This window comes from Malaclemys terrapin, chromosome 18, assembly GCF_027887155.1.
Source record: "Malaclemys terrapin pileata isolate rMalTer1 chromosome 18, rMalTer1.hap1, whole genome shotgun sequence".
NCBI classification, from domain to species: Eukaryota; Metazoa; Chordata; order Testudines; family Emydidae; genus Malaclemys; species Malaclemys terrapin.
In genome coordinates, this window is record NC_071522.1 from 4,657,415 (window position 1) to 4,674,978 (window position 17,564).

General features: G+C 51.0%; 1 protein-coding gene across 1 annotated transcript in view; it reads left to right on the top strand.

Annotated features, from left to right (window-relative positions):
• DOC2B (double C2 domain beta) overlaps nt 1-17,564 on the top strand; it is a 141,743-nt gene that overhangs the window by 23,739 nt on the left and 100,440 nt on the right. Inside the window, exon 2 of the mRNA XM_054008641.1 lies at nt 3,594-3,673. Within this exon, the coding sequence (XP_053864616.1) occupies nt 3,594-3,673 (80 nt within the window). The remainder of the gene's footprint in view (nt 1-3,593; nt 3,674-17,564) is intronic.

Below are 17,564 nucleotides of genomic sequence, written 5' to 3' on the forward strand. Positions count from 1 at the left end.
CTTCTGTGGCTGGCCCTGGAGCAGATAGGGCTGCATAGGGCAAGGTCTCTGAGCCCCTGTGTTTCAGAGGGGATAGCTGTGTTGGGTGTTTTGAATTTATAAACTGTGGTCTGAGGGGAGGGCCTGAAAGAGACTTGGTTTGAGGGAGACAGGCCAGGAGGAGCCTTACAGGGACCAGAAAGGTACAGAGATTCAAGTGCATCTCCTATGCCTAGGGCTGGAGAGCATGTGCATGGGAGGTTTGTATGGCAGGAGCACTCCGAAAACTCACCCGGGGATAGTTATTTATTCTAGTGATGGGCCAAAATCAGAACGGTTTATCCAAACCCTCGCAGCTTGGAGATGTGGATAAATGACCTCCAGATCCCAGGAATTCCAGTCTGGATTTTGCAGAACAAAACTTTCACTGAACAGATTGGGGGGAAAATTACCCCCCATTCACTGTACCATAATTACCCATTAGCTGCCCAGAAATCTGTGGGACATCTTTCCCCAGGACAAACCTCAAAGTGAGAGAAACTAGACTCGGGTGATGGGAGCACGAGGGGTTCATAGATAGCTAGACTGATAGAGGAGATTAGATTGGATGAAATAGAGCACAGAGCGTTTGGGAAACTGGAGAGCTTTGGCTGTGCTGAGCTCTCAGACTCTCGAATGCTTATCGAAGCCTCTTGGCTCTGCAGAATTAAAGTGGGAACCGTGGTGTTTGGGTTGGAATCTGGGAGCACAGCGGCACAGAAATGCCCAGCAATGTTACCCCTGTGTGCAGGGCAGCTTTCCCAGGTGCCCGGCTTCATTCAGACCTGGGCCCCCCTCTGCACACTAGGACTACGCTGGGGCTGGTGTGCTTGAGCGGCCTTAACCCCAGAGGATTGGCTACAGGTCGCCCCAGCCTCTGGGAATCCTCGGGTGGTATGAAGCCACCGTATCTACCCTTAGGGCCCTCCCTCCCTTCCACTGGCACAGGGTGGCTGGGAAAAGGGGGTGAGGCCAGGGCATCCTTATCCTCTGGATAGCCCTGGCTGTCAGAACAGCACCTTAGGGCTGTAAGCAATGTGGTTACCCATTGGCTGCTCTAATTTACCCTGGAAACTGGCCCAGCTCTCAGGTGGCCTCAGGACTGGGGGAAAGGGGATGTGCAAAGGGGGGTTTAGCTTCTATGCACACACGTGCACAGGCATACATGGGCTTGTGCTGAGAGCTGCTTGACCGCACTAAAGAGCCTTACTGAAGTCCCTGGAGCTGCAGCTGCTCATGCCTGTTCTGGATTTTACCTATCACCTGCCGTTATCGTTGCCCCTGGGAGCCAGTAATCGGTGATCCAAGCGCCACACCCTGCAAATTTCAACACATGAAAGCTGCTGTCTAGAGCCAGGCCTGGAACAGAACTTCTCCCTAAAGACTGGGAGAACTCGGACCTTCTAGAAGGAGAAGGCTTTGGATTGCATGACGGAGAAACCAGGAGATTGTCCATTTATCAGCACTGCTGGGCATTTGCTGCCCTTGCTGGTTCCTAATGCCGCTTGTGGTTGATAAAATGGGGATCAGTGGTCAAGGCAACAGCACCCTTAATGCAGCTAAGGCCCCTTGTGCAGGCCTGATCCCTGAAGGTATGCCTACACTGCGTCTGGGAGCAAGCCTCTGGCTCGGATCTACAGACTTGTGCTGGCAGGGCTTGCCTTACATGCTAAAAATGGCTGCGTAGAAGTTGCGGCTCGGGCTGGAGCCAAGCCTGGGGAGACGAGCCGCAATGTCTGCATAGCTATTTTTAGCATACTAGCGGGAGCCCTGCTAGCACAAGTCTGTTGCCCCGGGCCAGGCGGCTTGCTCCCAGATGCAGTGTAGACAAACCTTAGCGATTTTCTTTTCATGGGCCCCAGCGATGGCAAACCCAGCTGGAAAAAGAGCAGTGTTAGGAGGTGGCTGGCGAGAACGTGTTTGTTGGAGTAGATGAGGCCAGCGAGGTTGCAAAGGGAGGGGGAAGTGAGAGCAGGATCGGGCACCCCCAAAGGCAGTCGCTGTCATGGGTGTTAGTTTGCATCCATCTGCTACACTGACTGTTGAAGCCGCTGTGCAGCCAAGGTTATTCTGGGTTTCACTCATTATTCTGAGCGATTGCAAATGACAGCTCTGCGGTTTTATCAGCTGGTCTCCCATTTTCTCAGCGGCAAGGAATGCTTGGGGCCAAACAAGGCAAGCAAATTCCCATAGCTGTTGGTCAATTGCAAACTGCCAGCCCTCGCGATGCAATGGTAAAGCACATCTTTCTTTCCCTGAGGGTGGAAGGGTGTGCTTGCTAGCCCATCGACTCCCATGAGTCGGGAATGATTGTTTGTTGTTGTATTGCGTGTTCGCTAGCTGTCCTGCATTGTAATATCCAGGCACCTTGACCTAAATTGAAAGTACATCCGGTGTCCTGTCAAGGGCTGGAGCCAGTTCCCATGGCACTCGCGGTAACAGCAAGACTGTCATGGTCTGGGAGTTGCCTGGCAATCAGCGGCCACGGGGATTTTGTCTGCAGTTCCTGCTTCAGCCGCTAAACTCTGTTTGTCGAACAAGGGGCTGTGGTAGCTGCTGCCCGCAGTCCCTGTTTGCTCTGAGCAGGGCACCCTCCAGTAGCGAGGGCACGGCGGAGCTGCCCCCGCCTCTCAGCTCAGCAGCAGCTGCCCTCTCTCCCCATGACACTGCAGTAAGGTGGGGGGATCCCAGCAGGGTGCCTCCCCTCTTTGCCTCCTGCACAGAAGCCTCCCCTTGGGGGGAGTGCGGCTGGGTGGAACATGGGATTGGGGGAGGCAGTGGAGCTGGCTCCTTGTTGGAGCCTGGGAGGAAGGTGGGGTGAGGGTGACAGCTGAAGCCTGCCAAGGAGTGGGATTGCAGGGTGGCTGGAGCCTGCCGAGGTGGGGGCTGTTGTGGGGGGGAGTGAGGAGTAGAATTGGGGTGGCAGGAGCTGAAGGCTGCCAGGAGAGGGGGAAATAAAATGGGTGGAAAATTAGCAGTTGCATTATGTTAGCCGAATTCAGCCATGGCACAGGTGGGCGGAGCTCCCATTACAACGGAGGGGTTCTGTGCCCGCTTGGCGTGGGTTGAACTTGTGCCATAATACGCAGTGTTACAGGAGAGAAGGGTCGGGACTTATTCCTAGTCCAGCAGGGGTGACCAGCCGTCCTGTAAGGGAGCCCGCTTCATGAGAGCGGGAGCTCAGTTTCCTAGACCCAGCTGAGGATGTCCATGGCCCTGGGCATGGGTGGCTGAAAGCATCCGTCTCTCTAGTGATGCATGTGCTAGTGTCCAATCTGGTCCCATTGAAACCAATGGGAGTTTTGTGAATTGCTCCTTGGAGTTGTACGTGTCTGGTCCGATTGTCAGAAGTGCTGAGCACCCATGGTGAGTTCAGTGGCACCTAGGATTTGTCAGAGGTGCTGACCATCAGGCCCCGAGTTTACAGGCTGTTTCACACCAGGCTTGTAGCGGAATCTTTCACATCTTCCTGGGTCCCTTTCTCCAGCAGCCCTCCACTTTATTCCCATTTAGTGAGAGTAAAAACAGCATTTGCTGGGTAGCTCAAGTTAACAAGGCTCTTTTGTCTTTTTCAGCGACGCTGGGAACACTAGATTTCAGTTTGCTGTACGACCAAGAAAACAATGCTCTCCACTGCACAATCAATAAAGCCAAGGTATGTCTTAATGCTAGTCTACAAGCAGCAAGAATTAAATATGCATGGCTCTAATGACCTTTACTCTGCCTCCTCTCTGTTACGGAGACAGTGACTCGCGGATCTGTAATGAGCAATAGGCTGCGATGCTCTGTGAATTTCCATTGTACGGGCTGCAGCTAAATCCCTGGAGTTTTGGGTTCTCTCTTCTGAAATATTTGCTAAAATTAAAATGAAATGTGGGAGTGGTGCAGGGGCTGAACATGCTGTGGCATTCATGGGAGAGTGGGTGGTTAGATGGCTGGTCTCCCTCCAATCTCCAGGGCAGCACTGAGGGGTTTCACATCCGAGTTGAAGGGAGAAAGGAGCGGGGAGGATGAGCAGCTATCCCTTGCCTTGATCTATCACCGTCTCTGTATCTTGCTTTTATCCCCATCTCCCCTCTCTTTCTTCTAGCCTCATCTCAACTCGTTCCTTTTCCTGATCCCTCCTCCTCTTTCTGTTTGTGTTTTTGATGCTCCTGTATATCTTTTCTTTCCTGTTCCCCCCGCTCTATGAAAGATTTCTATGGGTTTGACTCTCCTCCCATAGCATTTGCTGATGTTAATCACCCCACTGGCCCTCTGCTGATTCAGCCCTTCAGGAGGTAGGACCCATTGACAAATGGTGATGTGCCCAATGGTGCTGACTTGGCAGAGCAGAAGATCAGTGGACTCCTGAAATAGGATGACCAGATGTCCTGATTTTATAGGGACCATCCCGATATTTGGGGCTTTTTCTTATATAGGCTCCTATTACCCCCCTCCCTCGTCCCGATTTTTCACACTTGCTGTCTGGTCAGCCTATCCTGAAAGCTGATGCTCAGATCGCTCCTGGGACATGTGATGCCTTTGGCCAGGTATCCCATAGAGCCCAGTGCATGGGTAGGTGCTCCTTGACCCTTCCTGTACCGTACAGCACCGCAGTTGAGTTGAGAGGCATTGAACTTCCACAATCCCACCATGGCAGACACAAGCTATGCAACAGACAAGCCCAGGGAACGTGCAATCCAGAAGTAGGGGGCAGTAGGTGGAGATCACAGGGTAGAGGGGATCTAGTGTATCTTATTGGAACAACAAATCTGGTTGCTTGAACTTTTGATTTGTCTGTTTTCAGAGGTAGGAAGTGCTGTTGGCATAGTCACGGGGCCCATTCTTAGTCGGAATTTGCCTTCGCAATCCTAACTAACCCCTGTCCTCTTTAAAAAGATCCATCATATGATGGGGTGTCTTGAGTTAAAAGCTCTTAGCCCAAATCTTGAGCCATAGGCCATCAGGTATTGACAGCAACATTGCTCTGATTAGCTTCACGCAACCAGGGTCAGATTCTCAGCTGGTGTAAATTGACATCCATGGAGAGAGACCCACTTAGACCAGCTGGCCCCAAGGCTCCTGGCTTTTCCTGTGGTGTGTCAAGAAGCTGTGAAATGGCAGTGTACAGATAGGAGCAAGAGCAGGGATGGTCCGGTGATTAGGCCACTAGATGGGTTCGGTTCCATTGCAGTGAAGCCCCCGTGGTTCTCATGTGCCAGTAATCGGGGGAGAGGGGTAGGTGTCTTTACAGGTTCGGAATTCCCACCCAAGGGTCCTAATGGTGGCTCTGCTGTTCCAGTCATCACTTCCATCAGCCCATGCAGCCCTTCCCCAGCTCTCCCCTTCCCCGCCCTGACTTTGTTGTTCTTGCTGTGGCATTTTCAGAGGGAGATTGATGGCCACTTGCTTTTAATGTTTTTTAAACTAGCGCATCGAGGAGATGGTTAGAGCTATTTATACCAAAAAAAAGAGAAAGAAAGAAACCAACCCAACATTATGATTATTTACTTGACGCTGTGACCGGCTGTCAGTTTATAAATGGCTCTGTTAAATGCTGCTAATCATTGCCACAAAGCACTCTGCATCAGCTTCTTTGCTGTCGGGGTAATTGAAGCGATTAGATTTTTATGCTCATTTTGGAGCAGAAATTGCCTACTTAGGGCCTGATTCTGTTCCTGCAGAAGTCGATGAGGAAGGCGATCAGCTCCCTGGGGCAGTAGGTTTTGTGAGAGGACTATGATAGCTGAGCCTAGAGCGCTGCAGTAAATAATCCAGTAAAGATGATGGTGACAAGCTGGTTGGGGGTGTGCCACCAAAGATGGTGGCTGGGATGAGTGAAATTGTTGCCTTCTCTCTACCATTCCATTTAACTCCTGGGGGTTAGTGTCTGCAGGCGAACTAGGGCTCAGTTATAATCACAGTAGGGATCAATCTGGCCTCTTACTGGGTGCCTTTGGTCAGCACATTGTCAGCATATTAGTTAAACTGTCTGTGCCAGAGCAGGGGGCCATTTCAAACAGCTGGCGGCAGAGAAAGAGTGTCTCGAGAGAGGCTAGGTTTTTCCCGTATTGCCGCTGATTGCTGCTCTGGAGAGTGGAGGAGAATGTTGCCTATGATTTCCTGCCTGCCTCCTTTGATTGACGGTGGTGAGACTTTCACAGATGGAGGGAGTTAATCCCTGCTGTGAGCAGCACAAGGTCTGAAAGGGGACCGTGCCAGAGTGCTAACCTCCTAGTACAAGCAGCTCTTGGGCCTCCATGGCGAGTTGAATCTGCCTCGCGGTTGCCAAAAGGAGTGAGTGAGTCTCCCAGGAGTAAGTGGCAAAGTGGGACTGAAAATAATGGGAATTGTTTAATAATAATCTCCCCGCCCAAGCCTGATAAGGTTTTTATTTATTTATTTGTACTGTATGGTCCTGGGCCAGAACCCCATTGTTCTTGGAGCTGTACAGACAGAACAAAAAGATGGTCTCTGCCCCGAAGAGCTTACAGCCTTAAGCAGGATGTCTTCTGGCTGACAAGGATCTAGGATAACAGGACCTGATTTAAGGTGTGAATCTGTCAGGATTGTTCCTTGTAATCTGGGCTATCCAGAGAAGAGCCACCCTGCTATATGCCTATGGTATGCGTCCCATCCTTTGCTAGTCATCCAGCCTTGCTCTTAAAGAGCTGCAATGAAATCAAGGAGCTCCCAGTATTCCTAACAAGTCGCCTCTCAAATTTTGCCTGACCCATTGTATGTGGCGCAGTGCTACATTTGTTCTGTCAGCTCTACGTCAAAATGACAAGAAAATACAGCTTCCCGAAGCCCTGAGGAGATAGAATATCCACCTGCAGGATGAAATTAAGACCTTTTCCTTCCCAGTGTTTTTCTTAGGGTCCAAATCTATGTACGTGTCAGATTTGCTTCAGCACTGTGCATGTGGAGCAGTGCCATGTCTGCCTGGACAAAGGTGACGATCCGCCCTGTGCACAGAACGTGCCCAGATACTGTACCCACTATGCCATCTCCATTTCGAAAATCAGTTTTCCCCTCAACGTGATAGGCATCAGAATTACTGCCTTCCTCCTTAAAGAAACCTCCTCTTACCCTGTCCTGCTGCCTAATCAATATCCCCTTTTTGATCCTCCAACACTTTTTAAAATATATATTAATGTGTAACATACAAGATGTTATTTATCCCCCCTCCTCCTGTAGCATAAATGCTTGAGGCAGGAGAAAAAGAGAATGCGGTTGAATCAATCTCCGTGCTGTCTGAGTCAGGTGGCTGAATGGAAAGCATGGAGCTGCATTCCTATAGCTATAGAGGCAGAGTTCAGGGTGGTATTATAGATCAATAAGAGAAATGAATGGTGGGATTTCTTTTCCCGTCCTCCTAGCCATAGTGAGTGAATTTAATATGCTGACACTCAAGCAATCCTCATTGTCAGGCTGTTCCTTTGGTTTATTTAGAGAGCTGAGCTGAGGAGGATATTTATAATTGGGTTTGTAGTGGGAGGAAGACCAGGAGGAAGGAGACCTTAAGGCAGAGAGTGATATATACTGATGGCGAGACTGAAGGAGAAGGTGACACAACTTTGCAGGTATGGGAGGGGGAACCCATTCCTGTTCCAGAATGAAGCCATCTGCTCAGGCCAGAACTTACCTGCCTGCTCAGTCTCTTTCAGCTCGTTCTAACAGCAGCCATTGCACTCTTTTACCGTTTCCTTTAATGGCTATGGTGGGTTTTTTTTTTTTAGTTTTTCCTCTTCTTGCTGCTGCTGCCAAGGCCTTAGTCACCTGATCAGTAGCAAAATGCGGCAGACCCAGCACACAGCTGGGCTTTGAAGGGATAAAGACAAACACATGTGAAGCCCAAAGTTACCAGCTATGAGGACTGATTTGTTTATAGAGCTCATCCCATATCCCCTGCTCATGTCAATTTGCACAGCTCCATTGGAATCAGTGGTCTCAGATCCCCAACTTGTGTAAGTTGGCACTGCTCCATTGGAGCCAATGCGCCAGATTCGCGGCTGCTGTAAATTGGTGTTGCTCCCATGGGGCATTTCAGCACAACCATAATACAGATAAAGAATAATAAACCCTCAGGTGCGTCTGTGAAACAAGCCCAAACTATAGGCCATTTGAGATGCCCCTATTGTTAGGAAGTGCCACAGCCATCCTGTCTGGCGAGGCAGCTGGAAAGGGCCCACCTGCAAACAGCAAGAGGCAGGCCTTGTCTACATGGGGAAATTGACTGGAATAACCACTGTAGAGTAGTGTCCGGTATGAACACCCTTCTTCCATAATAGCTGTAGCTATTTGGATTCACTCCCTGCCGTGTTCCAGAATCAGTTCTCCACGTGGACAAATGCACAGCGAAAACGAAAGGTTTCATTGGCAGCCGACATTTGAGAGTGTGGCATGGCCGCAAAGAAGAGTTGTTGTCTGTGACCACCCTAGAGCTGCACAGCATGGGCCGTTCCCCGCCTGCTGTCAAGCTGCCATGACCTGAGAAGGGCTCTTTGATAACTAAACAGGTCCCATTAAGGCTGGGAAGTGCTTTCGAACTTACCACCAGTCTCTCCACAGGACTCAACTCCCTGAACCAAATTAAGCCCATCCCGAATGACACAGGGTATGTTTTTCCTAGCCTGGCTTGGAGCGGATACAGAGGGGTTTGCTTCTCCCAACTGGCGGAAGTTAGCTGGGCAGAAAAGGATCCAGGGCCATTTTAATTTATGCTAAAGGCTGTATAAAAATATGGGCCCCCTTGAATGTTTTCCATCCCTCTGGCTCTTAGCAGCCCTGGGGTACCAGCAAGGACCTTTGTTTACACGCAAAGGGAGACGAACAAAGCTGCCCTCCCATTTTCCCTGCATCGAGCACTCTTCAGTTGGTGAGCTCATTAGCACAGTAATAAAGGAGAGTGATACATGAGTGAACCTATTAAAATATGCTTCAGGAAGGGGCAGTGTGCAGCGGGGCAAGACATAATGCACCCAAACCAATCTCCGGGGACTGGAACTTTCCTATCAAATGCATCAAAGTACCTGCGGTGTGGGGCTCCCAGGAAGCCAAGTTTCGATAGCTCCAGGCCAGTAGAATTGCTGCAGCTGCTCCTGGCATCCCGCCTGAGGGGGGTAGGCCTGGGCCACTGCTGGGGTCCCACCTGAGGTGAGTGGGCCTGGGGTCTCACCTGAGGGAGCTCCCTTCTAGAGATGAAGCCTTGAAGCTGCCATCTTGCCCCTCTGATTGATCATGTGTGTTTGGGCTAGTGAGGGGCAAGAGGTTCACTCTGAATAAGCACCCCAATATCCGAACGCTGATTGACGGCTGATCCAAACTGCACAGAGCACCGGGGTCTGGGCTGACATTTTCTTGAGAACCAGCTGTCCAGGGACTTTGAGAAGCCCCAGGTGTCTGGGTGGGTTGTTCGGTGATCTGGGAGCAGCCTTTCCCGTGGAGCCTTATGCTTCTGTTTCCAGCCCCTTACTCCTGTGCCTGGGTCAGAAATAGGTCTGACTCATTTCCAGATAACCAGCCGTATCCGCCTGCTCCCTTAGAATGGATTCATGCTTCCCCCTTCCACGCCCTCCTTTGCTCTCTGCATGCACGACACCGGGTCCTTAGGAAGTGAGATTGCAGCAATAGTCAGAACACCAGGATTAACAGGAGGGTTGGGGAGGTGCCATCCTTTAGCCCCTGTGCAGGGAAGGCATCTTGCTGCGGGTTGCCTGAAAGGATCCAGGTATTGTGGGTGACATGTAAGCGCTGTGGGGCAGGGATTGTCTCTTTGTTCTGTCCCCTTTAATACAGGAGGCCTAGTGCCATCCTGTGAAATTTAGGCTGGGGGTGGGAAGGGGCGTTGGCAGGGAAGACCCAGTAACTATACAGGCAGTGGAAGAGGCCAGATCCCCAGCCGTGGAAGGACTCCCACTCCCGGTGCCTCCAATCATGGACCCAGGGAGGAACAATGGTCTTTCCCAATGGCTATAGCTGGGGAGATGTCCCAGCTGCCTGCTCAGTGAATTGCAGATACCCTGGTGGGCAACCTGGGACGACTCCCAGACATAAGCACTGCTCCACCAGCGGAAGGGTTGCAGAATCACCTCGCACGTTGTTTCTCCTCCCTCCCTTGCCCCGCTGTGAGACGCTCCTGTTCCGATTAACATGAGGGATGCCTGTGCATCCTTACTTGTACTGCAGTCGCTGCTGGCAGCCTCAATCAAGATTGGGACCCTGATGCGTTCGATGCTGTACAGTACTGCGAATGGTGGGAACGGGCCTCTTGATCCTGGAAAATCACTTTAAAACTCAGCCTGTTTGTGCCGTGACATTCAAATGTTACTGTCCTGGTTATTTCTATCCTTCTCTCACTCTCTCCACTTTTCTGTTTTATTTATTGTGCCATCCATCCACTCTCATTTCATCTCTCGGCCGGGGAAAGCTGCCAAAACTCACTCACAGAAAGGTAAGGGCCAGAACCCCCATCTCCCAGAGGTAGCTTTTATGTAGATGCATAGATGTAAAACTAGATGTAGACCTAGAGCTGTAGTCTAGTTGAGTTGCAGCCAGAGCCTGGCTAATCTAGTTGAAAGGTGTGAGTGGTATTCGGTAATGAATTGCTCTGATAGCATTACAAATGCAATTTGCTGGATTGACCCAGTGTGACTGTGTGTAGATATTGGGAGAACCTTCACATTAAAGCCTGTCTGGGATAAAGCTAATGGAAAGGAGCATTCTCTTGACTCCCAAAGGTGCTGAAGCCTATTATAGGCTCCTGTCTGTGGCACTAATACGTATACTCGAGTCTTCCTGCACAGAGGGGGAGGGAGGCTGAGTATTCGCTGTGCTGAGGTGTACAGGGTTAACAAACACATGCAGCACTTGGTAACAGTTAAGGCTGCAGCAGGGCACACCCCATTCTTCTCAAGCCTTTAAGTCCTGGAAATAAGTAGTTATGGGGCAAGACTCTTGCATTCTTGGCACCTTCCAAGTGCCTGCAGTGCTGTCAAGTATGGATTCCAGCACACCCACAGGCTTCCGTTTCCATCTCCAGTGCATACCCCAAAGCAGTCTGTACCCCCAGCATCATCCAACTCGCATCCCAGTGACCTCACTGCTTTTACATTCGCTGCCAGCTGACTGTCACATGCTCCATGCATTTGGGAGGTGCTAGGGTCACTGTTAAAGTGTGATCTTCGCCTTCGAGTGTGATCAAATCTAGACAGACTGAGAGAATTACTGTTGGGGACGGGGGAGGAACAGGTAGTTGATAAGGAGGGAGCCAGTCAGATTATTTGGGTTTGTACAGCGCCTGGCATCCAGTGCAAATGAATAGTAATACCACCTTTGGCCAGGGAGAGTGTTGGGACAACTCCGTGTACGTCCATTGGCATCAATGGAGGCTACACCAGGGATGAGTCTGTTTCATTGTCTCTCCAGCACGACACATCCTTGAGGCTACATCTCTGCTTTTACAGTTGGCATTTAAAAGCCTTCAGTATTTCATCCGCTCTGGGAACATTCCCCACCCCCTCTTAGATAAAAACTCCTTCCCCTTTGATCTGCTCCTGCTCTTCTCTATTTATTTTGATCTTCTGCTGTTTTATATCTGCTTATGAGTGTCTCCTGAGTCCTGCTAGCTGCTCCATGCGGGGGCTAGGAGGTCCTGGGCTGCATTTACTGCAGGTTGAATCAAATAATGTGTGATGTATTGAACCCTATTGCTGGCAGTTCTTTCCTCTGTAGCCTTTGTCCATTGAACTCGTTGGAAGGTTAGGCCATTCCGCCAGCACAGTGGGTGTGTTCTGTGGTATGTTTCCTGGTGCAGGTTAGGGGCTTTGCTTTCTTGTTGTTTATTGGCAGTGGGACTGTCAGGATGCTCTGTGCTTTCCAGGCATTCAAGAAGAGGCACTGGCTTCCAGGGGCTCCCAGTGCAAACATGCCATGAGTTTAGAGATAAATGGGAGGTTTGGGCAAGTGGAGAGGCAGGAAGGTAGAGGGAGGGTTTTCTGGGAGTTAGGCAGGACTAGGAAATGCTTACAGTCCTGAAGCGAACAGTCCTGAAGCTGCTTAATTTACACTGGAAGCTCGGCAGGGTCCTGCGTGGCCCTGATTAGTGGAAGTGCACAGGTGGCTTAAAGTCCTCCCGCTGCCTCCCTTCCGCCAGCTCAGGACTGGAGTAACTGTGAATCAGGCCTGTTGTGTTCTCAGTCATACAGAATGCGCCTCTCGGGAGGCAGCTCTGGCTGGACTCAGGGTACATCTACACTACAGTGGGGAGTCGATTTAAGATACGCAAATTCAGCTACGTGAATAGCGTAGCTGAATTCGACGTATTGCAGCCGACTTACCCCGTTGTGAGGACGGCGGCAAAATCGACTTCTGCCGCTTTTTGTCGGCGGCGCTTACTACCACCTCTGCTGGTGGAGTAAGAGCGCCGATTCAGGGATCGATTGTCGCGTCCCGATGGGACGCGATAAATCGATCCCCGAGAGGTCGATTTCTACCCGCCGATTCAGGCGAGTAGTGTAGACCAGACCTAAGAGTCTCTCTTCCTTCCTGCTCCACCCCTGCCTTCTGGCCTGTATCTTAGGCAAGTCAGTTCTTCTGAGGGCAGCTCAGTTTCCCCGTCTGCAAAGTGGGATTCATAACGGACTTGAGACGGATGGCTGAAAAGTGCTGCTTGGTGGCCAACTGTGATTGTTATTGGCGATTAGATGGTAAAAACACTCAACTCTTATACACCCTAGAGCTCAGCTTGCTTTGCATAGAACAGCCAAGTGTCACTGTCCCCATTATACAGGCAGGAGAAGTAAAGGACGGGGGGAAGTGATTCGTCTGTGGGAGCTACTGGAAATACACGTGAATAAATAGACACCTGGGCACTGCTTGAGCATTTTAAAAAACAAAATAAATAAAAAGCGCTTTTGTCTGGCATCATTTCCCAAAACGTCCTGTGGACTGAATGGAATTTACTGGAGGTCTGGATACGAGAGCGTGGGGCAGGGGGGTTGGGCAGAAAGTGAAATGAAATAACCCAATTAACACTGCCGTTCCATCTGGCATCGCTCTGCCGGATGCCCTGAGCCTGCACTAAGTGCCACGCTGCCGAATGCAACGCCCTGTGACTGAAACAGGCCTCACGGGACCATACAAGCTTTCGCCAAGCTCTTTTCCTCCAGAAGCTCCCGTTCGATGAGCTGGCCTCTGCACAGACCAGTCTCTCCTTAGTGTCCATAAATAAGAAAAATGTTTAGAATGTGCCAGGTAACAAAGCCCCCTTCTTCCCCCTCACTCCGCAGGCGGTGGCTTTAATTGTTGGAACACAATTTGTGCCCACATGGCAGGTGGAGAGCAGTGTACTGCAGGCTCTCCCGGGCAAGCCAGGCCACACAGCAACTTCTGGGCTCTGCTGGGCAAGAACTGAGTCACTGTGGTTTCATCAGCAGGTGTTTTTCCTTTTTATTTTTTTCCTCTATTAGATTAAAAAGTTGCCAGAATGAATTAGAGAGCTGTGATGTCAACAGGTTGTGCTTTATATTGAGGGCACAATTCTGAATAGTTTATAAAGGGTTAATAAATTATTAATAGTTGTTTAATTAAATAGTTAATCAACTGATATAGAATCCAAGAGTCTAACTATCTAGAATACCTTCTACAGATGTCTTCCAGTCAGCTGGAATACAGACTGTTCAGGTCTGTAACATGCTTGTAATGTCTAGCAACTGTTTGTTAACACTTTATCAGCTCTTTATAGATGTAACTTCAATATAAATTGTGAGCATTAAAGGAATTAGGCCATGATCCTGCAATTCTACTTAGATTGTTAGCTCTTTGGCTCAGAGACTGTCTTTCTGTTCTGTGTATGTCACCACCAGGGCTGGCACTTCCACTAGGCGCCCCTAGGCGGTCGCCTAGGGCGGCAGGATTTGGGGGGTGGCATTTTGCCACCCTCGGCGGAAATTCGGCAGTGGAGGGTCCTTCTGCTCTGGGTCTTCGGCGGAAATTCGGCAGCTGTTCCTTCACTCGCTCTGGGACCCGCCGCCGCCGAAGACCCCAGACCCCCTGAATGCTCAGTGGAGGAGTGCTGCCACCTAGGGCAGCAAAAATCCTGGCGCCGCTCCTGGTCACCACCTAGCACAATGGGGTCCCTGTGTGGATCCCATTGCACGATCAGGGCCCTAGAGAATTATTGTTTTTAAAAGTAGATAGAAAAATCAAACGAGCAGAAACATGAAGGTCCTTTTCTTAGACAACAGTAGGTAGGAATTATCTGTGAGTTGTCTGTCAGGAGTTGTCTGTCAGCCTAGAATATGGTCTTGGGACACAATCATGATAATCATAATTCCATAACCTTTGTTCTTCGTCGAGATACGTTGCTCATGTCCATTCCATTCTAGGTGTTTGCGCACCCACGTGCACAGTCGTTGGAGATGTTTGCCTTAGCAGTATCCGTAGGGTCAGCAGTGGCACCCGCCAGCCCTACACCCTCTTGGTTCCTTCTTACCCTCTCCCAAGATGGTTGGTCAGAATGCCTTGTCTTGCATTGCAAGAATGTTAGCAGTTCTTAACAGCCCATTGTTGTTCTCTTTGTATATAGTTCTTAGGTACTTAGTTAGCCATTTAGTTTAGTGTTTGTTGTTAGTTTAGTTGTTAGAGTCCTGGCTGGGACTTTGCCCTGGAGCGGGGCCCCGTTCTTGGGCTTCAAACCATGTTCCTCATGCAACAGGCCGATGCCTGTTAGAGACACCCACAGCAGTTGTTTAAAGTGTCAGAGCCCTCCTGATTGGACTCCGCTTCTAGCACCATGGCGTTGGTGCAGAGCGCCCCACTGGCACCAGGCTCTGCCCGGCACTGTTCCCTCTCGCCAGTGCCCAAAAAGCGGCAAAAGAAAAGAGGCTCCCCCGGTGGCGTTTAAGGAGGGGAAGGGGGCTCTGGGCAAAGGACCTAGTTCAGGCCACACGCCTGCCCTGGAGCTACAAGGGGGAACCGCTACGGTCGGACCCCCTAGCCCAACCAGGGATCCGCCTCCGACTCCTGGGAGTGGCGGGGGACCCTGGCTGCTACTGGGCCTTCAACACCCAAAGCTGCCCAGGTGGCCAACGACCTCATGGGCTTGCCGGTACTGCCAGCCATGGGACCCCCCCAGACAGTGGTGGAGCGCCATCAGTCCCCGAATCATAGGCATAAATCCCCGGCTCCACAGCCTAGGATCCCGGCCCACAAACTTGGTCTCTGGCTAGAAGACCCAGGTCTCTGGCATCACGCTGTCCTTCCATGAGGCATGGAATGGAAGCACCGGTCTCTTGGTACCGGCCAGAGATCGCCCTGGTGTAGGTCCCTATCGCCTAGACGATCTCTGCCACTCCGGTACCGCTTGATGGACAGATGCTGCTCTCCGCCCTCTAGGCATTGGTCTCTGACAAGGGTTCACCAGCACACTCAGTCTTCCACAGCCCCGCCTTGGTCACCGGAAGGGGAATGATCCGAGTCAGAGCCGGAGTTCAGCCCCTCGCCGAGAAGGCATGGATCCCCATCGGCCCCGGAAACTGGCATGGCATCCACCGCGGCAGCGGTGTGGCAGCAGGGCCAGTAGCCTACTCACTGGCCTTTTGGAACTCTTGGGGTGTGCCCATGATGCCAGTTCCATATTCCCACCACTCCTCCCTGTCCATATCAGACAAACCACCCCTGGCATTTGGAGGGTTCACATGAGGAAAGCACCCCAGTCACATTCCAGGATCCACCCTCAATCACCTGCTCCCCATTTGGTCAACATATTCGCAAGTAACTTTGGACCGTTGGGTGCTCGACGTAATATCTTTGAGCTGCACCCTACAGTTCTGGCCAGACTTGCTGTCTCAGAACCAGGGCAGCCTTCTGCACTCGAATCTGGCAGCGTTGTGCCTGATGGCTTGGCTGCTGCATGGTTGAATGGTGGAGGAACAGGAATGCTCGGCCCATGTTCAACAAGTTGGGTAGCAGAAAGCCCTCTACCAGGGCGACCTACATGGCCAAATGGAAGCGGTTTACATGCTGGGCCTTGGACCAAGGTATTCGGCCTGAGCAGGCCTCACAGCAGTCAATCCTGGACTACCTTCTGCATTTCAAGCTCCAGGATCTGTCTCTTTCATCTGTTAAGGTCCACTTGGCCGCCATTTTGGCCTTCCACCCTCCACTCCAGGGCAGGTTGGTTTTCACTCTGGTCAGGTTTCTCAATGGTCTGGAGCATCTTTACCCCCACATATAGGACCCCATCCCTCCTTGGGACTCAAATCTTGTACTGTTGCGGCTCATGGGTCCCACCTTTTGAGCCTCTGGCTTCCTGCTCCCTTCTCCTCCTCTCCTGGAAGGTTTCGTTCCTGGTTGCAATAACATCTGCCCACTTGATCTCTGAGATTAGGGCACTTACCTCGGCGCTACCTGACACCGTGTTCTATAAGGACAAGGTTCAGGTGCGTCTGCACCCGGCTTTCCTGCCCAAGGTGGTTTCACAGTTTCATACAGGCCAGGACATATATTTACCCGTCGTCTTTCTAAAACCTCATAAATGGGAGGAGGAGCGCAGATTGCACTCTCAGTATGTCAAGAGGACACTAGCCTTCTACATTGAAAGGACCAAGCTGTTTCGTAAGTCAACACAGCTGTTCATCGCGGTGGCCGACAGGATGAAAGGTCGTCCAGTGTCCGCTCAGAGAATTTCATCCTGGATCACTGCCTGTATCCGCTGCTGCTATGATCTGGCGAAAGTGTCTCCACCTGCCCACTGGCGATTGTGACTGCCCATTCAACTAGGGCACAAGCCTCCTTGGCAGCTTTCCTGGCCCAGGTCCCAATCCAGGACATCTGCAGGGCTGCTACCGGGTCTTCCATCCACACGTTTACGTCTCGTTACGCACTTACCCAGCAGGCCTGAGACTATGCTGGCTTTGGTAGAGCAGTGTTGCAAGCCGCATGACCATGAACTCTGAGCCCACCTCCGAGGATACTGCCTGAGAGAATGGAATGGACATGAGCACGCACTTGAAGAAGAAAAAACGGTTACCCACCTTTCCTAGCTGCTGTTCTTCGAGATGTGTTGCTCATGTCCATTTCATTACTTCCCCCCCCCCTTCTACTCCTCAGTCGGAGTTGCCAGCAAGAAGGAACTGAGAGGGCGTAGGGCCGGTGGCACCTAATATACCGACGCGTGAGCGCGGCACTCCAGAGGGCGCCACTGCTGACCCTATGGATACCGCTAAGGCAAAAATCTCCGACGACTGTGCATGTGGGCGTGCACACACCTAGAAGGGAATGGACATGAGCAATGCATCTCAAAGAACAACAGTTACGAAAGTGAGGAATCATTTTTTACTGCAGATGTTTTAGATTATTAGACCTAAAATGCTTTTTGCAGACTTGAATATTGAAGAAGCTCAAATAGCGCAGTGTTGCCATTAGGATTACATGCATTACAGTAGCTGTTGGGGCCCAGCTCAGATCTTGGCCCCATTGTGCTAGGTGCAGCATACACACATAGTATGAGACAGTTCCTCCCCCAAAGAGCTTACAGGCTACAGCTGAAAGGTGGGAGA